Raw genomic sequence first — 24,607 nt, 5'->3', positions numbered from 1 at the left:
CACGATAGTAGGTTTCAAATGGCTCTGAGCACTATGGGACTTAACATCTGAGGTTATCAGTCCCTTAGACTTAAAACTACTTAAACCTAACTAACCTAAGGACATCACACACATCCATGCCCGAGGCAGGATTCGAACCTGCGACCGTAGCAGCAGTGCGGTTCCGGACTGAAGCGCCTGCGGCCGTTCGGCCACAGCAGCCGGCACACGATATTAGAAGGCATTCCATGACTTTGGTCAACTCAGTGTATATACCAAGCGCTGATAAAGACTACTGGATTTTAATCAGGCAAAGTGTATTGGACCATTTAAAAATCGTGAACAGAGTAATGGGTTCTGTTCTCAGCAGCCCTCGACCAACTCTTTCAGATCTTTAAAATGACAGAACGTAGAAGGAGAACGTCTTACTGGTACCACCTTCATCTTGCTGAAGAAACTGTGTTAGCTGCCTCCAGTGCAGATGTGTTGCAACAAAGACTGGGAGAATTTACTACTTTGAAAGTAGGAAGGAAAACTAATACTAATAATAATAAGGGTAATACAGAGTGAATCCAGACTCCACAGTCGGAATTTTGTAGGTAATTCAGGGATACTATCAGAATGTTTTAGAGTAAGGTACCTGTGACCCATGTGACACGTAATAGAGTAACTGTATTTCGTATGATTTCGTACGCCATTTACCTTTGTATCTATATTGTGCGAACCTACACAACAGTACAGATGTCGACTGTAGACCGTGTGTGTGTGTGTGTGTGTGTGTGTGTGTGTGTGTGTGTGTGTGTGTGTTGCACTGTTCACGAACGGTACTTCCTGTTGATTGATAACACTAACAGCTTTCTTTACTGTTTAGCCCCAAGCTTGAATTCATTGCCATTCTACTTGCGTCTCGGGTTCGTTCTCTAACATAAGTGCTAACTGTATATTAACACTGATACATAGCAGTAAGGAGAGGTTTGCTGATGACGAATTGACCGATGTGCACATACCAAAGTGACTACAAATACATTACAATACTTTTGCAAACGACGCTGTTGGGTTACACTCTTTTGTTTTGTTTTTTACATTTCGGTGGTTCCTGTGGTAGACATATTTCCACCGAAATAAAGGCAGTAGAGGTAAATAATGATTACATTGTTACAGTGTAACAAGCCACAGTAGAACACGGATCCCTTACACCAAAATACAAAATATCCCTGAACTGTAATGTCTGATCAAAAGCATCTCGATACCTATTAGCGGATATTAATACGGGGTTTGTCCACCATTCGCCTTTATGACGGCAGCTCTGCTGAGGACACTTCCGGTGAGGTGTCTAGCAGCCCATTATTCCGCAAGAGCCGAAACTGGAGCTGATGATCATGATAGTGGACGGCTAAAGTACTGTAACACTGCGGACGTAACCCGCAATCTAATTATTACCGTAGCGCGGGGTAGCCGCGCGGCCTTGGGCGCCTTATCACGGTTCACGTGGCTCTCCCCTTCGGATGTTCGAATCCTCCCTCGGCCATGAGTGTGTGTGTGTTGTCCTTAGTGTAAGTTACTTTAAGTTAGATTAAGTAGTGTGTACGATTACGGACCGATGACCTCAGCAGTTTGGTCTCATAGGAACTACACGACTACCGATTATAATCTGTTTGTTGTCGCTAGATATGAAGTACTTATGGTTTCAGGTAAACACACATGGGCTCCTTGGTGCCCCCATTCCCTCTCCTACGGCTGTGGACCGGTGACGATAAGAGCCCCTTCTACACCTTCATTTTTTGTTGCTGAGACACTTGAGTGGGAGGGGTTACTCCTGAGCGGGACACCATAGGGTGAGAATCAGATTTAGTGTATTTGTACAATGAAAAACGAGTTCAAAGCTGAAAATTTAACTTTTTTTATTCACTCGATGACTAGTTTCGGGCCGGAACCCATTTTCAAATCGTCACAACAGAGTAAAAAAATCGTATTTCCGAAAATGCAAAACGATGTCAAAAATGTGCGAACGAATAGCTGCATCGCATACACATAACAAATTACGTTAAGTCACATCACTTAAATGCTGTTTGTGAATTCCAATGTAATATTACGTCATTCAAGGTACTAGCAGGAACCACACCCAAGCAGATATGTAATTACTCTCATTTTTACGCGTTCTTCAATTTTTTTGTTTTTCCCCAATTTTATATGTTCGCCACCCATTTTTGTATTGTTACTGGGTTTTACACAATTTTACGTTTTTGTCCAATTACGCAAGACCCGCTCCCCACTGTTCCCGACATTGAATTGACGTCATGATGCTCTCAGACAGTAACAATGCGGTGTGTGCCCAAATTAATTACCGCTGCTATTGAATATACCTCCCCTACCCATCTTTCATAACTGGGACATCTGAGTGGGCACCATAGGGGTAGGTTGTAGACAGTGTCTATTTGTTAATAACAAATTACGTCCCTCAAGCTCTAAGAAAGAGTGATAAAAATATAAATGATTTCATAGTAAATTCTATAAGCACTAACACCGCTGGATTAGCCGAGCGGTCTGAGGCACTGCAGTCATGGACTGTGCGGCTGGTCCCGGCGGAGGTTCGAGTCCTCCCTCGGCCATGGATTTGTGTGTTTGTCCTTAGGATAATGTAGGTTAAGTAGTATGTAAGCTTAGGGACTGATGACCTTAGCAGTTAAGTCCCATAAGATTTCACACGCATTTGAACATTTTTTAAAATTTTTTTTAAGCACTAACGATTTCTAATTGAAGACACTGTATACAAAAAAAATACCACACCGCTAAAGATAAACCTCCTGGCAAGCTAACACTACCAGATTGTGTGATATCATAGTAAAATTCTGACGCTACCAACTAAAAATGCTGTATGTGTGTAACACAGCGCTACAAAATACGCACTCAAAGAGTCGACTAGTAACTGAAACCACCCCTGTTGAAATCATGTCGCCTACAGGGTAGACCACCCCACGAGCTCCGACGTATGGGTGTGTAACCGCGAACATCAGTGCCTGGAGCATTATCGCAAATACACTACCCAGGAAGAAGCGAGAAAGTTGCAGTATGATACTCTGCGGTCCGTTGGATGACACTAAAGACACTGCTGTTGTATCAGTTACAGCCGAAGGATTTCCCACACTTGGTACAAGTGGCAAACAGACCCAAGACACCGCTAGAACTGTCAAAGACGGCGACAAATAGACACCTAGACTGCGAGACACTCTCCCCACAATCGCGTGTTAAACGAGTGAAGTGAGATCCTAGTTGGGTCGCGGCCAGCGGGTTGTGGACAGGAGAGATCCAATACTTCGCCAGACCATCTCCCATGGCGTGGTAGAGAAATTTGCATTATTTAAATAATATTTATGTGTAACCATCTCCGACGCGAGTGACCTAGTAGCTAGCGTAAATGGCACTCAATGATTCAGGCCGGAGACATCTCGCCACAGCCTACCTCTCGTAACTCGCAGACACCGTTGCAGATAAACGTTGCTAACCGTTTAAGAGCCAAACACTCCCCTCCCCTGTACTCTCTAGACCAATCAGAGACATGCTTCCCTTCCTCCTCAACCATCCTGTGGGCGATCAATTTTCAGCCAGCTACAGTCCTAGGTGGAATGAAGACACGATATCTAAACCAAATGAATCCTACAGTGTTGAGTATGGCCATCGCTATGAACATAATTTCGACTGGCCCACGGAATTCCAAAGACAGATGTTGGATACGTAAAGCACTGCAGTAGTTGAAAAATTATCGCCACAAAAACGTACCTGGGCATCAATAATAAGAATCTTCCAAACGTGGGCAGGACAGGTGTTACTTACATACCTCCTACTACGCGTGAACCGTACTGGGCACATCGGAAGTAAATTTAGTGACGAAGTACAGTCGTGGAATCATGTAGATGGTCGGCTGGACCTGCCATTGTTCCCAGACATGTACCTCTCGCAGTTTTACAGCAAGACATGTCCGAAAGAACAGATTACCATCTTCATATATAAGGCTCACCGGACATTTGACCATCTTCTGTGCGGATGCACAAACAGTGCCAGAACTCTTACGGGAATCGGCAAAAAGCCGCGAGTAATGAGTATGATGGAGAGGGGCACTATGAATATAGTGCGGGACAATAAGTTGGGAATGTGGGTCTCACGGGAGGCGTGCCAGACATAAGTCCCTGCAGTCGTACTATCCTCTGTGTCCTCGGTGGCTCAGATGGTTAGAACGTCTACCATGTAAGCAGGAGATCCTGGGTTCGAGTCCCGGTCGAGGCACACATTTACGACTATCCCCGTTGACTTACATCAACGCCTGTAGACAGCTAGGAGTATTCATTTCATTGTAATTTCATGAACCGGGATGTTTATTTTAACATGATCGGTGACGAAGTTAGCCCTTTCTTGTACATCATCGTGGTGGGTATGCCGTTGGACACTCCTGGCGTCCAAGATGGGAGCAGCCCCTCAGCCCGTAGCTATAGGGCTGCGCACATACACTGTCTGATCAAAACTATCCACGCACATGCGGAACTGACCAACAGATGTCGCAAGAGGCGGACGCGCCAGTATGAAAGGAGGCGGGGAGTATCGTATTGCCAGTGAAAAGCAGTAACAGCAGAACAGGTCTGTCAAGAGAGCTCAGTTTCTTCTAACGTGGACTCGTCATTGGATGTCACCTGAGCAACAACCGTCAGGGACGGATCAACCCTTAAAGCTGCCCAAGTCGACTGTTTAGTGAAGTTGTGAAGTGGAAACGCGAAGGAACGACCACAGCTTAACAAAGGCCAGACCGACCTCACGTACTGACGAAAAGGAACCATCGACCACAGCGGAGAGCGGCTGTAGAAAATCGCGTGAAATCAGCAGAAGGAATCACTCGTGAGTTCCACAGCGCTACCAGCAGTCCAGTTAGCACAATGACTCTGCGTAAGGAGTAAAAGAAGACGGAGTACAGCGGTCTAGCAGCCCATCATAAGCCACGCATTTCTGTAGTCAATGTTGAGCGACACTTATGGTGGTGTCATGCATTTCTGTAAACGAGTGATGTAGCAATCGGATGGAAGGACTTAGGTTTGGCGAAAGTCTGTAGAACGGTACCTGTGCCAACAGTGAATCAGAGGTGCTGGTGTTACGGTATGAGGGTGATTTTCGTGGTTGGGGTACGGTCTCCTTATTGCGGTTAAAGGAAATGGTAAAGCCATATTTCACAGCATTGTGTACTGCGTGCAGTAGAGAAACAGTTTGGAGACTATTGTATCAGCACGACAATACAGCCTGTCTCCCAGCAGCTTATGTGAGGCAGTGGTGTGTTAACAGTAACATACCTGAAATAGATTGGCCTGCCCAGAGTCCCGACGTGAATGCGATGGAAAACCTGTGGAATGAGTCGGAACATCGACTTTCCTACAGACCCCACCGTCCGACATCACTGTCTTCTCAGGTTTCGACACTTGAAGAACAGTGGGATGCCATTACTTCGCAGGCGTTCAGACGTCTCGTTAAAAGTATCTCCAGCAGAATTCAAGCCGTCAAAAATGTCCGTTTATGACGTCCGCTCCAACCGTTCAAGTTCTACTGTCAGTCTATCATCCCTGTGGACAGTGCAGTACTGTACTTACCGTCTTTTTGTACCATTAAGGATTTTGAGGAACATGCAAGCAAATTGTATACGTTTCTGCGTCGACATTGCCAGTATTACCTTGAATACAGTGTGAGTGCCTTAATGTTCTGGATTTTCTTGTGAAATTAACATGAAGTCGTTTGTGTACAAGACACCAGTATTAACTGAAGAGGAACTGATGTGTAGGGTCATAGTTGCTCGTCTCATTGTACAAGAGACAACAGGAATGTTTGGCAGAAAGCGTGATATTTTTTGCACAGTTGTAATGGATGAATTGAAACTGCCGAATGTCATTTTGGTTAGTTACTATGAGAGTATGTTGTTGTTATAAGCTGTTGTAGATTTTGTGAATAAGTCTAAATGCCTATTTCCACCATTAGCTTTTATTTAAAAATGCTCGGCCTAGAAGCGCCTGACATCCGTGTTATAAGCTCTCGGACAGCTTTCAAGGCCGTACTTCAATGGCACACTCAGAATTATGGGAGTACTGAACGGCGCTCTGCACAAAGCTCACGAACTGACACCACATATGGTTCTGACTGACTTCTACGGACGGAGAATATTTTTTTCGTGAAAATACGACATACGTAGGATGTAATTTTGTGTGTGTGTGTGTGTGTGTGTGTGTGTGTGTGTGTGTGTGTTAATGAATCGCATCTTCCCTCCCTGACAAATAATTGACGTTGAATTGTAGGTCAGCCTCTAACTGGCTGAGGAAGTCAGTTCGAATGTAAGAGGAAGGCAAAGGAAAACTACCTACAATATGACCATGCGTGCTGTATTCAGACCGTAGCTTCATGCTAAGGACACTTTTACCTTAGGACGCAGTACAGTGAAAACAGAGTAACCGAAGTTTCGCGTTTCATTGTCGAGTTTAGTTACATGCTCCGTTGACAATAAGTGCAGTCTCCCGCAATGATATGGAATGAGTCAGATTTACAGTTACAGTATACTTTCTCAGTAACACAAATGGCAACATGTTGGCTATTTAGATGACTTTCAAAAACACTTCTTTCTACTGCGTAGTGTGCGGTGATTTGAAACTTCCTTGAAAATTAAAACTGTGAGTCCACCCGGAACTCGAACCTAGGACTTGGCAGTCGTTTACTAGGCAAAGGTTCCATGTTCGCGTCCCCGCCCAGCACACAGTTTGAAGATGCCAGGGAGTTTCAAATGTGAAGGTAATGATTATAAGATACAGTTTTCCAGTTATTTATTCTCAGCTGTGTACAGTCTCTCTCCCTTTCATCCCCTTTCGCTTCCCCTTTCTCCCCACCCCTCTCCCACTCCTACCCGTTTCTGTACTCGCTCTCCCCCCTCTCCCACTCCACCCCCCCCTCTCTCTCTCTAGCTTTTCATCTATTTTTCAGACTTAAGAATTCGATAAGTTCGACTACGCTTTTGTTGTTGTTTTGTGATAACGAGTTTTACTGGCAACTGTATGCGTTGTTTGTTCGCTGTTAGGCTTCTGCGTTCTGTCGGCCACGCAATAATGTCACCCGCTACCAACAGCGTCTTCTGTGGTGGGTTCGGGAGGGGGACCTCAGTGTTTCTCTCTCTCCTCTCGCTTACAGTTTTGACGTTTATAATATTGCACCTGTGAATGAGGGCGTTTCGGTTAGCTTATCGATAGTTTTTGTCATGATATTTCACGAGGACACACCGAAACACGTGATAGTATATGCACAACTGTCCTGAAATCATTCACAGTGCGATGCGTTTTCCTGTCACCACGTGTTTCCGGTAACGGCCACGGGAAACCAAGTGCAATAATATCGTTGTGGGGTTGTAACACAATAAAATATAAAATGTTTACTATATTAAAACATTTGTTTGCATCAGTGCGTAGCACATTGCTTTAGCGTAACTTGCAAGACTTCAGATAAAGGTATCATTTTAAAAGCATTCTTCCGGAAATTTAAGAAGTTCGCGTCTTGTAATTCGTTTAAAAGCTGCAAAAACAAAACCCCCCCCGCAACATTGTTAACGTCATTATTATCGATGTACACATTCATTATAAACAGTATTTCATGTAGCGCTACGATTATGAACACAGGTCTGCAGAATATGAATACGTGAGCCTGTAAATGGGGCGAATGTTGTTTCTTTCAGTCGGTTTTGCTTCCTTCTTTTAGTAGTTCGCTTCCTGTAGCGTTTTTTATTCCCTTTGGTACAGGGCCTTTTCCTTTCTGCCTCGCTTTCCTCAACTCGCTGTGGTCTCGCTATCCCTGTCAGACTTGATTGGCCGCCTTTCCCTGTTCTCAGCAGTCGCTCGGACTGGAAGCCCATCCATATTGGTAGCCGAGTGTTAAACAAGATTATATCTGTCTAGAATTCCTTGCCATTTTCGAGACTTATAGATTTCATGGCACTTCATTTTACAAAAGCCACTGACAAACTTGATAACTGATGTTTGTAAACGCATAAACAATGGATGTACAGGCTTGTTAGTACCACGGACCGCAAACCCCTCACGGTGTCTGCGTAAAGGCCGCACTTTGGACTGGGTTCAAAAGGTCTAAGGTCTCCAACGGCCCGATCTCTCCATTTCGAGGGACAATGAAAGTTTGTAATAAATAAATAAATACAGTAATACAAGAACGAACGGTGAGGGCCGGCCCCTTGTGGCCCGCCCACCGCGGTCTGTACATCAGTGACTTAAACTCTGGTAGTGATTTATTTATTTATTATTGTTAATAAAAAAGGTTGCAGGCAATCACGCATAACAGCGGACAGGCCTGTCCGCTACCCTCTTTACCAGATCTTTTTTAACATTCCAAGTCTACAAGAAATGAACTTATTTCTGGCTCTTGTGCCTACATCTACACTCTGCAAACCTCCGTGAGGTGCATGACAGAGGGTACGTCCCATTGTACCAGTTATTATGGTTTCTTCCTGTTCCATACACGTATGGAACGTGGGAAGAATGAATGTTTTGAATGCCTCTGTGTGTGTGCAGTAATTATTCTGATCTTATCCTCACGATCTCTATGTGAGCGATACGTAGAGGGTTGTTGTATATTCCTAGCCCCAAATAATGCCACCCCAAAACAGCAAGGAACCTCCACTTTGCTGCACTCGCTGGACAGTGTGTCTAAGGTGTTCAACCTGACCGGGTTGCCTCCAAACACATCTCCAATGATAGTCTGGTTGAAGGCATATGCGACACTCATCGGTGAAGAGAACGTGATGGCAATCCTGAGCGGCCCACTTGGCATGTTGTTGGGCCTATCTGTACCGCGCTGCATGGTGTCGTGGTCGCACAGATGGACCTCGCCATGGACGTCGGGAGTGAAGTTGTGCATAATGCAGTGTACTGCGCACAGTTTGAGTCGTAACACGACGTCCTGTGACTGCATGAAAAGCGTTATTCAACATGGTGGCGTTGCTGCCGGGGTTCCTCCGAGCCATAATCCGCAGGTAGCGGTCATCCACTGCCATAGTAGCCCTTGGGCGGCCTGAGCGAGGCATGTCATCGACAGTGCCTGTCTCTCTGTATCTCCTCCATGTCCGACCAACATTGCTTTGGTTCACTGCGAGACGCCTGGACACTTCCCTTGTTGAGAGCCCTTCCTGGCACAAAGTAACAATACGGACGCGATCGAGCCGCGGTATTGACCGTCGAGGCATGGTTGAACTACAGACAACACGAGCCCTGTACCTCCTTCCTGTCGGCATGACTGGAACTGATCGGCTGTCGAACCCTCTCCGTCTAATAGGCAATGCTCACGCATGGTTGTTTACATCTTTGGGCGCGTTTAGTGACATCTCTGAACAGTCAAAGGGACTGTGTCTGTGATATAATATCCACTGTCAACGTCTTTCTTCAGGAGTTCTGGTAACCGGTGTGATGCAAAACTTTTTTTGGTGTATGCAAAGTCATTAATGTACAACATGAACGGCAAAGGTCCCAACACACTTCCCTGTGGCACACCTGAAGGTACTTCTACATCTGACAGTGACCCTCCATTTGAGATAACATGCTGCGTCCTCCTACCGAAAGTCCTCAATCCAGTGACAAATTTCACTCGATACTCCATATGATCGTACTTTTGACTATAACCGTAGGTGTGGTACTGAGTCAAATACCTTGTGTGTGTAGTGTGACAAGTGTGATACGTTTGTTGCAGACGAGCGACCTGTCGGTGTTCGAGACGAACATCCGCTTCGTGGGCGGTCTGCTGACGTGCTTCGCGCTCACGGGCGACGTCATGTTCCGCGACAAGGCGGCGCAGATCGCAGAGCGCCTCCTGCCAGCCTTCCAGACACAGACGGGCGTGCCCAACTCGCTCGTCAACTTCAAGACTGGGGTGAGTATACGCTCCCAGCTGCATTCGTCGTTCTTGCGACCAAGTCGAGGTTGACAGTTGTTGACTGTACATTTGGATGAAATCTCACAGAGGTTTTACCGGTAATATTTGTAGCAATTCCTCAGTTATTTTCACTTCAGTTGATTTCGTCATGTACTTAAGAATAAATTTTAGCCGTCATTTGCTGCTGAACGTTTATTATACCGGTTTGTGAGGAAAAACAATTATAAAAGAAAAACAGCTGGATAAACAGAAATTTAAAGTAAAGTAATGTGAGATGGAAGAGGGGAACATGTGAGATTGTTACGAATATGGCTGCCGTTTTGGAAGCTGCCATCTCGGACAGGACTCTTTATTTTCGAATGCAGAGGAGATTATCTGACATCTTTCGCATTTTGTTCGTCATTGTTCGTTGTATTTGGTCGTAGCGGATGTCACATGACCTCGGTTGGAGTTCGTTGTTGTTCCTTTTATTCAGTTTTTTTATTACAGAGATCAACCGGCTCTCTGACCGAACATGCTAAGTTACTGTGCCGGCTTATATCTGGCAGATAGGATTACACGAGAAAAACAATGGTCCCTTTTATTTGAGCATAGATTTATTCTTATTAGAGTTCTGTCACTTTTTGTATACAACATGGCAATTGCTGATGTAATACACAAAGGCTGCAGGTGTGTTGGACGTGTTGTCTGGAACGTTGTAAGGTCCTTGTTATTTGCATCAAAGAAATTGACTTCGCCGACATACACCCCCCCCCCCCCCCCCCCCCCAGAGGGCTCACATCTCTTTTGTGAGTACGTGCTTGGCCAACCACGAGGCCCCTGCCCCTACAATGCTACTTGACGTTCCGTGCTGCAACACTATCCTTCTGCTGTTCTTTTTTCCCCTTTTGCCTTTCCATTGGAAGGTGGTTTGTTATTTTCGACACTCGTTTTCTTCCCTTCTGGCATTCTAAAACTTTTCATTCTTAAGTATATTGTCCCCTTTATTGGGTTTCGACTTGCTACTCCTTTTCCAAATGTTAGAGAAGGGAGGATTGCCTAGGGAAGGTCGCCCAGCGTGGCATATATATAAACTTCTGTGCATTTGTCTTCTTGCGCCCTTTCTTTCTTGTAAAGGTTCTGTGCCCAAAAGACGGCATGGTAGCCATTCTGTTGCTGAGGAGAGGGGAGAGGGGGAGTACGTCAAGTACCTGCACGGTGGTAAGCCCCCGACCACGCAGATACCGTACTGTTGGTGCCTCAGCTGTAAACTTCCTACACAAGACAAGGGGTACGTTCCTGTCACAGCTGGGGAATAGGAACTCCAGGCAACAGTTTACTGGCCACATCACCATTGCTGCAGCTGGATGGTGCCCGTGGGGAGAGTTCCCATGTAGACTGCATGGTACCATGGTTCAAGATTTACACACGAGGTGAATTAAACTTTCTTCTGCTGCTGGTCACTATGTCCCAGAGGCTCTTGAGATGTGAAATATTATTGTAATGCAGAGGTATACGACTCGACGACATTTCCTTCTCTGGCAATGCCGTGGGAAAAGAAAACAGTCTCCTTCTACAGCATCTATCAGTGACAGGGCTTCCTCTCGGGATCCCTCTCCCCAGCAACCCCCGCACTGAAGGCTCGGTGCCAAACAGTGGCAGAAGGAGCCACGGCCTGTGGGCCACAGGGCTGTCTGCTCTTCATCTGTCCCCGCACTTTTGTGAATAGCCCCTTGAACGAACCGTGCCTACCAAAGGTTACAAAGGAAGAAGAGTAAGAATTAGGACAAGGCTTCTCCAGTGGCCCCTGAGGCGCCACATCCCTCCACGTAGTCTGATTCTGAGCCGATGTTCGTGGATGTGTTTCCATCCCCACTTGTTACTGGCACCGATCCTGCAGCACTGCCAATTCTCGTGGCTACAATGCACGTGATCATTCAGTAGAATTGTAATGGTTACTACTGTCAGCTGCCGGAACGCCATTACCTTACTTCCTCACAAGCAATGCACTTCACTGACGACCATTCTCCAGTGTATTCTGCTAGAACCGTGCCGGTCCTGAGAGGGCATCTGTACTCGTTTTGGATTCCCCTTTGTGCTTCATGGGAAGGAGTACTGGCGTGGGTGCAGAGACGACCTCAGCAATTACCATTTTCTATGTTTACCCGCCTCCAGGCAGGCCACTACATTAATCCAAAAACTTTCCCCCTTTTCTCCTGCTTGGGAACGTCGATGCACACAACTCCCTGTGAGGGTGTGCCATTTCGTCTGATACGGGACTCCTAATTGACCAGTTTCTCACAGACTATGATCTGTGTCCCCTTTAATGCAACACACGGCACCTTTTCAGCTATTGATCTAACAATCTCTTCTGCTAATCTTTGATTGTACTACATTGGACACTACATGGCAACCTTTGTGACAGCGACCACTTTCGAGCAGTCGTGTCGTTCCCTTACCACCGCCAGTCTGACTGACTGCCACGTTGGGCAGTTCAGAGTCAAGTCATTTGTATGGCTCTGCTGATACATTCGCCGCCTATCTATCTGTTGGATTGTACTGATAAGGCTGTGCTGCAAGCCATCTCAGACGCAGTTATTCACACTGCTGGAGCGGCTGTTCTCCTTTCTACAGATCCCTCCCACCTGTGGCCAGTGTCTTGGTGACATCCTTCACAGACCAAACTTATCACTTTTAAGCGACTTTCTGCGAAGGCTCGCTACCTGATCAAATGCAGTAAGAATGAATGCTGGGAATGCTATGTCTCCTTGCTGGGGAGATATGCCTCTTCGTCCCAGGCATAGGCCAACCTCTGTTGTCTTATGGGCTGCCAGCGATCGACAGCTGTTCTTTGGCTTGCCCTACAGGGTGATCTTTGCACTGATGCATTGATTTTTGTTGCTTAAAATCCGTCTTGATTGCAAAAAAAATTTTTTTTTTTTGTTATTCATATGACCGGTTTCGGTTCATTCAGAACCATCTTCAGATCTGTAAAAATAATTATACTAATTTACCATTTCACGGAAGCAAATGTTTTTCATGGTAAATTAGTATAATTATTTTTACAGATCTGAAGATGGTTCTGAATGAACCGTTACCGGTCATATGAATAATAAAAAAAAAATTTTTTTTTTTTTTTTTTTTTTTGCAATCAAGACGGATTTTAAGCAACATTATAAAATCACTGATTGCTGTTATCCCATAAGACATTATGTCTGTTTTTGCAAAGCATTGATTTTTGTGGAACACCTTGCGGCCCATTTTGGAACAGCGTCAGCATCCTTTTCTTATCCAGCTACCCCTCTGCTGCAGGAGTGGCAAGTTGAGGACATCTCCTTGTGTTTCACTCCCTAATAAGCTGAACTTATAATGAGCCCTTCATTGACTGGGAACTACTTCAGGCTCTCGCTTTGTCCCATGACACAGCCCCAGAGTCTAATTCCATTCATATTCAGATGACCCAACACCTGAAAGTTCCCCACAGGTAACTTCTCATCAGGAACTTCAATCATATTTAGCTTCAAGCTGCCTTCTACACACAATGGCGAGATAGCATAATTGTCCCAATCCTTAGTCCAGGGAAGAACCCAGCGTCTCTCGACAGTTGCCAGCTGATTAGACTAATACTCTGTAAGCTGCTTGAAACAATGGTTGCCCACAGATTATGCTGGGTTCCCGAATCTCAATGCTTTTTCTCCATCTATCAGTGTGGTTTCTGGGAGGGATGATCAACAAACGACCATCTGCTGAGATTGGAAGCAAAAATCCAACAAGATTTCTCTAAACGCTAACACCTTATCACAGTCTTTTTTATCTGCATAAGGTGTATGACACCGCTTGGTGTCATCACATTTTACTCACACTCAATGACTGGGGCATTTGAAGCCTCCCACTGATTTTTGCTTGTCAGTTTTTATCCAACCAGTTGTTGCAGATTAGAGTCAGCACCTTACTCAGCTCCCCATGGGTCCAACAGAATGGAATCCCACAGGGCTCTGTGTGTAATGATACTCACTTACTTCCCACCACCTTAGGGCTGGTGATCTCTGATGGGCGGCTGGTTCCACTCCGTTGTACGTTGACGATTTTTACATTTGGTGCAGCTCCCACTTGGTAGAATCACCTGAACGCCAGTTCCAAAGTGCCATCTGGCAGGCCTCTGCATGGGCCCTTTCCCATGGTTTCCAGTTGTCTCCTACAAAAACGTGGGTCATCCACTTTTGCCATTGCACCACTGTCCATTCTTACCCATAACTCTACTTAGGAACCCAGAACCTGGACATTGTAGCACAGTTCTATTTCTTGGTCCTACTTTTTGATAAGAAGCTGACTTGGCTGCTCCATATTCGTCACCTGAAGACAAGCTACATCAGGCTCTCTGCTTCCTTGACCATGCATCTTGGGGTGTGGATTGCGCTACTCCTATCCACATTGACTGGGCCCTGGTTTTGTCCTGACCAGACTGTGGTTGTCAGGTTTATGGCACAGTGGCTCCATCAGCTTTGGAACTGTTACACACAGCCCACCATCGTGGCATGTATCTGGCCACTGATGTCTTTTGGACTACTGCCGTAGACAGTCTCCTCACCAAAGCAGGGATCTTCCCTCTTCAGATTTGATGGTACCAGCTCTTTGTCTCGTATGTAAACGCCATTCAACAGTTCCATGAACATCCCACGTATCCCATTCTATTTGCACATGATGGGTGTCATCCTTGAGATACCTGCCCTCTGATGGGATTTCCAGTTGGAATGCCCCTTGCTTCCTTCTGCCAAGGTCTCTATCTTTCTCCTCTGGACTGTACTCACTGTGTTTTCTTGTGCACTCCCCCTTCGACGGTGCTCAGTTATCAGATTAGGATTGATCTCTTATGAGGACCAGACTTTTCATTATCCCCATGACCTTTTGGCGTCTTATGTCCAGTTCCTCAAGAATATTCCCTCTGATGTATGTGAGGTTTCTTGTCTTCAATACATACACAGTTGTCTTCACATGTTCGCACAGATCTCTACAAGTCTAATGTACTTAAATCTGGGGAATGTGGTTGTCACTCACCCAGACCTGCATGAGATGTCCATATTGAGGGAGACTGTTGTTGTTGTTGTTGTTCTTGTTGTTGCAACTGTTACCGTGTTGCATTCCAGAATGAAATTGTTACCATTTGCTCTATTATGTTCCTTTTGATGATAATGGTTACCATTGTGGTTACTGTGTTCCCTCCTGTTGTGGCTATTACTTTGCCAATCTTTCAAAATGTGTGTGCCTATTGTGGTTGTATTTCCCTGTTGTTTCCAAAACTCTATCTAATTTATCTACATATTTCAAAAACTGGTCTGTTGTGTCATCTGGCCCATAGACTAGGTCCCTCTGTACCCCAGCAGGTAACCTCCTTTTAAAGCATCAATATGAGTTGAGTTCATCAAAAAGTTTGCTCAAATGAGCTAATTTTTCAAACTGATTTTTTCAAAACTGTTTCATGCTAATATGCCCTTCCCTGTGATTTGGTCCATTGAGAAATTCACTTTTTATTATAGCTTGTTCTGTTTCTGACCAAAATCTATCTAAATTCCTTTCTCGAAATCTGTATTGGTTGTGTCATTATTAGTATACTGATTAGCCCAACTTAATGCCTCACTTTCAAGAAACTTCTTGACAAACTTAATTTTCATAATATCAGTCATATTAGACACAAAATTATCTCTGCAGTGCTGCAGAAAATCTACAGGATATAAACTACTTTCACCTGAAAAGTTTTTCAATGGAATGTTGCAGAACACGGTGCTAACATTGATTATAAAATTTCTATTAACTACGTCACAGGACAATTCTTCAACCTTTTTTACACAGGACAGACACACTACTTTCTAGGATGCTGGTTTTGTTGTTAATTAATTTTACATTTTCTATGCATTTATTACCTAGACTCTTCACCTGTGCAACAAAACTGCTTTCAAGTGTCAATTTGATATAGACATTAGTTTCCAAAGTCGAAACTGGCTATTTGCATTTTTTTGTCAATAGTTCTTACTTCCTCGGGCACTTTATTGAAAGCAATTTTGTTTTTTCCCCATCTTCAGTCATCTCATCTTCAGTTTTGACTTCAGTGTTAAATTTAAGTTCAATTTCTTTCATTTTGGACTCAACAGACTCTACTCGACCATCTAACCTCTCAATTTTTTGACTGAAATCATTTATTTGAGCTGTATTTTTACCAATACAATCAAATAATGCTCCTATTGAATGAATGACCGAGTTTTGTGAAGTGGTCCTTACTTTCTTGTTTCTGATTTTCACTTTGTCCATTAATTTTTGCAAACTGCTCATCACTCCTTTTTGTTAATTGACCCTTGTTATCATTACTCACTTTCATTAACAGTGCCAACATAGTACTTACATAATTATCATCATCTCTTTTAATAACTCACATGATTCATCAGTATGTTTTTCATGTTGTACTCCTTCATCAATTAAACTTTCCTATTCTTGTTTCACAGCACTACTTGTCTCCCATTCTGTATTTTTCCCCACCGTTTCAGATTCTTTACAATGACTGTCATTGTTAATGATTAGTCAACAAAACACTTCACCAAAAAAAGGAGAAAATAAAGAAAAAAATTCCATTACTTAACTTTGTTGTTGTATGTCGATGTTGTTACTTGTTCAACTCACTTTTTATTTTTCATGCTTTTTATTGTTCTTGTTTGTGAACTACTTTTGGTGCTATTGTTTTTGTTTCATAGTTGTGGTTCATATTATCCAATCATTCACACACAATTTTCACAGTATATATACTTTTAATCTGCAACAAGAAAAATAGCCCAACACAGTATTCACATTTCACTTTCAGAAAATCCTGGACGATGCCATCATATTCTGACCATCACCACCCTCTTTAGCCTAAAACTGATTTATTAATTTTGAAATAAGGTAATAATATGTGCAGTTGGTCACATTTTCAGAGCACTTGGCTTGCTGTGATAGTGACACACTGCAGAGAGAGGTAGCAGTGATAGAGTTTGAATAAACAGTTTTCATAATGCTCATCTTGTATTCTTCTTCTTTGTTGTCAGTTGTATGATCATAGTCCATTCTGAAATGTTAATTTTTATACTGGTCTAGAGGATGCTTGGCTTAATTTTGTTAAATAATATGAACACTGATGGACTTCCGGGTGTTGAACACACATATTTTCAGTCATTTCACTTTACAGTACAAATCAACATCAACCACAATGCTAACACAACACACACAACTTGTACTCCACTTCAAACTCATACTGCTAACTGCCCAAAGACAAAGATTTACATCTAACAAGTAGCACAGAAAATACTATCATATATCGATCTATTTGTGCCAAATTGTCCTTGAAACATACATTTCAAAAATAAAGTACAAATAATTGTTTATCATTGCTTTTCTTTTTAAGAAGCCCATAATCATCATTGTAACTACATTGAATGTGTTTATATGTTGATGTTCATACATTTTTGTATTGCTATATGGTGGTAGATTTTTGGTTTTTGAGTCTTCAACTTGGGAATCAGTCATTTCATATGATCCAAGAACGGGTAGGACATTTGTCTCTATATAACCAGTTTTATTACACAATCCAGCCCCTTACCTGTTCCCATTTCAGCATTACACAGTCCTCTGTTCCACCAGTGGATCCTGTCTCCTTACTTTGTTCCTTTTCTGCTACCTCTCCTTTCTCCACCGTCCTCCATCTAACCTCTTGACTGCTCTACCCTCTCTCCACATCATTCCTACACACTCCCACTAGCAACACTTTACCCTTCCCCACCTCTATCCTGCTATCCCTCCCCCTCCCTGCCCCAGCCTCCTCCTTACCACCACCGAATTGCCTCTCCCATCATGCACTGCTGCTTGTAGTCTGGCTTCAGCAGCTAGAGACAGTGGTTGTGTGTGAGTGTGAGTTACGTGTGTGTGTGCATGCATGCGTGTTTTGTCTGTTTTTGACAAGGGCCTTGTTGGCTGAAAGCTCATTTTCTGACAGTCTTTTTGTTGCGTCTATCTGTGACTCAGCATCTCCGCTATATGGTGAGTAGCAACTATCCTTTTCATAACACTTTTACATTCAATCCTGGATTTTCCATTGTTTCAATAGTGTTCATTATTTCCATTTCCATAATTATTCTGATTTATTCATTACTAATACGGTATAATCTTGACATTTTGAGCACTTCACCTCCAGCAAGGTATTTCTATGGATAGAATTTGGTCATCTTGTCTGTTACTTATTTCCTTGACTTTATGACCTCATATACACATATGCTTTAAACAATTTTAGTGTAATGTATGAGCTTACTTCTCGAACGGATCGAGTTTAATTATCAAATAACACTTCATCCTTGCCCAATGATATTTTTAATATCTTTTAGACCCTTTCCATTTGAAGATATAGTTACACCTAGATATTTAAAAGAATAAAACTTAATAGTAAATTCACAGCATGCTGCTGCTAGTCACTACTCATTAACATACTCTCAGTTTTCTTTGTATTTATTTTGAAACTGCACTTTTGAGATTCTTTGAACAGTTTCACCACCTTCTTCAACAATTCTAGGAGAGTGTGTAGTTATCATCTCACACTGACGTTCCCATATTGCTACATTTAGTTCTCATGCCTTGAATACTTCTTCCACATAAATTTTAAGCAACAGAGCAGCCAACGAACAAACCTGTTAAATCTATTACTAATTTTAAATTCCTCTGATAATACATAACCCATTTTCACTGAGCTGGTGCATCCACAATATAAGGCTGTAAGTGCATTAATGTAGGATATTAAGACACTATTATTGCTCATGCTCTGCCACAACTTATTTAGTCACACTGTGTCATACTTCCTGTCTAGGAACTTATGTTACATACAGAGAGAAATATATCAAATGGAAAAAAACCTGTCTTACAGGCAAGCAAGAACTATGGGTGGGCCAGTGGTGGCTGCAGCATCCTGTCAGAGTTCGGTACCCTGCACCTAGAGTTCTCATACCTGTCAGATGTGACGGGCAATCCTGTGTTCCGCATGAAGGTGGACCACATACGCAGGGTCATCCAGGCTATGGAGAAGCCAAAGGGGCTGTATCCAAACTACTTCAATCCCAAGACTGGCAAATGGGGACAACGTGAGTATATCATTCATTTTTAGATTCATGTTACTATTGTAATCTACCATTTCCCTTATACTGATGCCTTTGTACTAGTTACACAACAATGAGTTAGACTTATCTCTGATGACGATTGCAATAACAATGGCTGTGAAGTTGTGAATGTTGTATATTATTTCTGTGGAGTCATTCTATAAACATCATTCACCTGTCCACCTTCTAGCTACGTGCCTGATGAATTATACGCAAAATACAAACCTGACAAGGCAATAAATTTTCAAGCCACCAGTGAAAAAGTTAGACAGGTTGTACATCTGGGCTCAATTCTTTTGATTTTCCTCTTTCTCATGTATATTAACAATATGTCGCAACCCCTTAATTCCTGCACAGTAAGCTATACAGAAGACAACTCACTATTACGAGGGGGGATCAAATATAAATGAAATTTTTGTTCCTGAACATCAAAAGTTGGTAGGACTGACCCCACACTTCTGCAATGCTTAAGCAGGACAGTTAGAAGTGAGAAGAGCATGTTGTTAGATACTTCCTGCCATTTTGTCAGTATTGCTCACGATGTCTGAGCAACAGGTGCACCCCTCCATTATGCAATTCATAATTATCAAATTTCTTGCTCGCGAAGGAGTTACAGTGGCAGAAATTTAAGTTCAAGGAAGGACAAGAACAGTGGAAAATCAGCAACACAATCGTCATCCTCGGACCGGCATTACAGACAAAAACATTCATGCGGTTAAAGACATTATTGACGATGATCGACAGGTGAGAGTATCAGAAATTGCACAAAAAAGTGGGAATCAGTTATGGGAGCTGTCAAGCAATCATCACAATTGACCTACAATTCTGTAAAGTGAGTTCCAGATGGGTCCCTAAACTTTTGGCCGAAAATCTGAAGTTGAGACGTTTGGAGATCTGTCGGAGGCTTACAGCAAGGTTTGCAGAAGAAGGTGATGGATTTTTGAGTCGGATTGTCACCTGCGATGAAACATGGGTTCACCACTACATTCCAGAACCCAAACAAGTCAGTAAGGAGTGGTGGAGAAAAGGGGAGGCAGCACCAGTGAAAGCCAAGACTCAACTGTCAGCTGGAAAGGTTCTTTCAACGGTTTTTTTTTTTTTTTTTTTTTTTTTTTTTTTTTTTTTTTTTTTTTTTTATCAGTGAGGCATTTTGCTGATTGATTTTTTGCATGAGCAACGCACAATCAGTGCTGCTTACTACGGCGAACTGTTGAACAAGGTGAGAATTGCATAGCACTACAAAAGACGAGACCAATAGATTCAACAGGTCATCCCCCCCACGACAATGTGCAACCCCATACTGTCTCCAAGCTATAGGAAATGTACTGGACTACACTTGATCAGCCTCCTTACAGCCCGGACTTATCGCCCTGCGATTTACATTTATTCGGACCACTTAAAGAAGCTCTAGTAGAGCGACGAGTTGAAGATGAGAGTGTGGGAGACTCCATGCGCAACCCAGTTCTTTTTATGATGAGGGCATCAAAAAACTGACCATTCGCTGGAACAAATGCATTTCCAAAGCGGGAGACTATGTGGAAAAATAAATTATAACTGCCTTGAGTTTTTCAATGCCTTGAGTTTTTCAATAAATGAATTTAAATAAAAAATAAAACCCCATTTATATGTGATTTGTCCTTGTATTATATTGCAGAATATGAAAAGCTCTGGAATCTTCTACTACTTATGTGTAACTGAAATGACTAAATATTTCAATGATCAGGTGGTCAATGGGAATATCATTAAATCTTAGTTATTAAAAGTGAAACAATTAGTTCCACTCCACTAGTATAAACAATACGTGTTCTATTATAGTAAGAGAAATTGGTGCCTGGAAATTTCATAGTTTGTCTGTGAATGAATGCTGTTACTGTGTAAACTACATTAATTGTATATGTGAAAATAAATAGTAGCGTCTCTCTCAATAACTGACTGTTAAAGTATGTATCTAAGCAAAGTTAAGAATTGTTTGTTGTGGTACAGTTTATTCTTTTTCTAACTATGGGTCTGAATTGTGTGATTATGTAGCAGCTTTACACTTAAACAAAATATTAGTGTTACAGAAAAGAATAAAAGGAACTAATACATGGAGAAGGCTATAGAGAAATTTGTCATGAAGCATTTGTGCAGCAATAATAGTTATCAATGTATTCTTTGCATCTTTTTGAGTCAGGTTTTGTGTGTCAGCAAACTGAGGAAAATAAATGCAGTGCTGTACATAATCACAATACCATGACAGAATACAACTACTTTCAACAGATAATAAAAGAAAAAAATAAATTACATGTTGAAGCCATATAATGGTAGTTTGATAGGTTTATCAAGCTGCCAAAAACACAGTTACATATAAGAGGAATGATTTAATGCAAAACTAAAATATTTTTATTGATAGAAAAATGTTTATGCAAAATATTTATATTCATTTAGAAGATTTGAAGTGGAAAGTCTTAACATACTCTGATGTGTTATGATACTGTTAAAATAAAAAATTTACTGTAATGTAAGGAATATGTAAGATAAATTAAGAGGCATTTGTTGTTTTATGTGATACAGATTTTTCAAATATAATGGTTGTGAAATTTTTATTGCGGATAGTGCCACAGACACACACACACACACACACACACACACACACACACACACACACACACACACATTGTCTAAGAGAGAGAGAAATCAAGGAGAAAAGAAACAACAAAATATGTGACAAGCAATGATCCCAATACTTCAACTAGAGTCACTTGGAAAGGAGTAGGCTGCAGCATTATTGAAATAAAGATTCCAAAATTTCCTCATAATAATCCAGGAAAAATGAGAGACTGCTGAATGAAAATTGGAAAGTGGAAAATCCAGGATGGAATATAACAATATTATAAAAAGGAAAGATGGTACTCACCTCTGGCAGCTGAAGCCACACTCAAGTAAGTGTCGCTTCAGGTGCCAGAGACTCCAGTCTGTGTGTGTGTGTGTGTGTGTGTGTGTGTGTGTGTGTGTGTGTGTGTGTGTGTGGCCTTGCCAGAGCCCACTTTGGCTTTATTTTACAATTATTGTTCCCCACTTTGGCCCATATAAACAGATACTCATCTATTTTCAACAAGAGTCTTGTTGCTTATACTGTGACAGTCTTTTTGTTGTGCTTATCTGCAACCCAGCATCTCCGCTACATAATGAGTAGCAACTTCCCTTTTCATTGTTGAATAAAAATCAGTATTTGAAAATAGACATTAATCCCACATTTTTTACATAAGCTACAGTAAGGTGTGTTGCACAATGTAACTTGAACTAATACAGACCCACTTATCCTGCCTCTTACTACTCTGAAGCAGTTACTCATACACATATGCATGCACCCTAATTTGTCTAATTTTATCAGTTTCCTTGCAGAATACAGTATGTAAATATATTGTGTATTTGATAACCTGGGAATGGAAGGGGGAAGAGGTGAGACTCACCTTTTTAGAATTCTATCCAGCCATTTGAACTTCATAAAAAATCTGGAGAAGTGAACAACATTCAAAAGTGTATCATGCAAATAGACATTTGCATAATACACTTTTTAGTAAACTGCACTTTTTCAGACACCCCCAATTATAATGCGCATATGTATTCATCAGGAAAAATAGCAGATATTATAGTTGATTGTTTTATCTAGTGGCACATGGCAAATAGTGAAAAATAATTTGTAAATTATTGCAAAAGGTTATCTCTGGAATGAATTAAAAGTCAGCTGGTTTGTTTCGCTACTATGATGAATCTGAGCAATTGCTGTTTCTAGCAACTGTTGTTCCACATAAGAACATGAATATGCAGCACATTATAAACTATCTGAAAATTCTTGCTGTTGTGTGGCATTTTAATTCTTTCTTTGATATGATAAATAATTCGAGGAATGAAGGAACATAGTGAAAATGCAGTGTGCATATACAGTATTTTTAACACATTCACAATTTTTAGGATTCTGTACCTTAGTTGTCTGGCTGACTGTTAAAAATACTTTTCCTCAGGAATAAGTAGGCACATCTACTTTAAATTTATGTCACATACTAAGGTTTGTGATCTCGTGGTGTTGTAAAGCAGTTAAACTTCTAAGTTAGTGCAGTCAACAGATATGGCCATTTATGTCACAAATTTTGATAGTTGCAAACTTACTCATTAAAGCGTGTAGGGTATTTCCTGTTGAGCTGGAATTGTGAAATTTTGGTAGGAAACAAGTTTTAACAGAACAAGTAAAGGGAAAAAAATCCTAAAAGTATTAATTTGTAATTATACAAACAAAAAAAGTATTGATTTCTATTTTTCTCTTTTGCCCCACTTCTTATCCTACTTCAGACTTAAAATTAAAACTTCCTCAAAAGTCTTGGAATTTCTGGGACTGACGTCTTACCAGTGTCAGTGTTGATAACAGGCAAAAATTTTTGAGATTCTTGATTGCTGGGATAGATTAATTGCCTATATACGAGGGAGGATCAAAATGCACAATAATTTTTTTCACCCCCAGTTGTTGTTGTTGTTGTTGTTGTTGTGGTCTTCAGTCCTGAGACTGGTTTGATGCAGCTCTCCATGCTACTCTATCCTGTGCAAGCTCCTTCATCTCCCAGTACCTACTGCAACCTACATCCTTCTGAATCTGCTTAGTGTATTCATCTCTTGGTCTCCCTCTACGATTTTTACCCTCCACGCTGCCCTCCAATGCTAAATTTGTGATCCCTTGACACCTCAGGATATGTCCTACCAACCAATCCCTTCTTCTAGTCAAGTTGTGCCACAGACTTCTCTTCTCCCCAATCCTATTCAATACCTCCTCTTTAGTTACGTGATCTACCCACCTAATCTTTAACATTCTTCTGTAGCACCACATTTCGAAAGCTTCTAATCTCTTCTTGTCCAAACTTTTTATTGTCCATGTTTCACTTCCATACATGGCTACACTCCATACAAATACTTTCAGAAACGACTTCCTGACACTTAAATCTATACTCGATGTTAACAAGTTTCTCTTCTTCAGAAACGCTTTCCTTGCCATTGCCAGTCTACATTTTATATCCTCTCTACTTCGACCATCATCAGTTATTTTGCTCCCCAAATAGCAAAACTCCTTTACTACTTTAAATGTCTCATTTCCTAATCTAATTCCCTCAGCATCGCCTGACTTAATTCGACTACATTCCATTATCCTCGTTTTGCTTTTGTTGATGTTCATCTTATATCCCCCCTTCAAGATACCATCCATTCCGTTCAGCTGCTCTTCTAAGTCCTTTGCTGTCTCTGACAGAATTACAATGTCATCGGCGAACCTCAAAGTTTTTATTTCTTCTCCCTGGATTTTAATACCTACTCCGAATTTTTCTTTTGTTTCATTTACTGCTTGCTCAATATACAGATTGAATAACATCGGGGAGAGGCTACAACCCTGTCTCACTCCCTTCCCAACCACTGCTTCCCTTTCATGTCCCTCGACTCTTATAACTGCCATCTGATTTCTGTACAAATTGTAAATAGCCTTTCGCTCCATGTATTTTACCCCTGCCACCTTTAGAATTTGAAAGAGA

The 24,607-nt window shown here is 42.0% G+C and overlaps 1 protein-coding gene across 1 annotated transcript in view; it reads left to right on the top strand.

Moving 5' to 3' along the window:
* The window catches only part of LOC126092573 (mannosyl-oligosaccharide alpha-1,2-mannosidase IA-like), a 60,221-nt gene that overhangs the window by 12,546 nt on the left and 23,068 nt on the right, over positions 1 to 24,607 (top strand). Inside the window, exons 3-4 of the mRNA XM_049908255.1 lie at positions 9,736 to 9,915; positions 18,830 to 19,043. Of these exons, the coding sequence (XP_049764212.1) occupies positions 9,736 to 9,915; positions 18,830 to 19,043 (394 nt within the window). The remainder of the gene's footprint in view (positions 1 to 9,735; positions 9,916 to 18,829; positions 19,044 to 24,607) is intronic.

The sequence above is a fragment of the Schistocerca cancellata genome, chromosome 1, assembly GCF_023864275.1.
Source record: "Schistocerca cancellata isolate TAMUIC-IGC-003103 chromosome 1, iqSchCanc2.1, whole genome shotgun sequence".
Lineage (NCBI taxonomy): Eukaryota > Metazoa > Arthropoda > Insecta > Orthoptera > Acrididae > Schistocerca > Schistocerca cancellata.
This window is presented reverse-complemented; position numbering and strand designations above follow the sequence as displayed.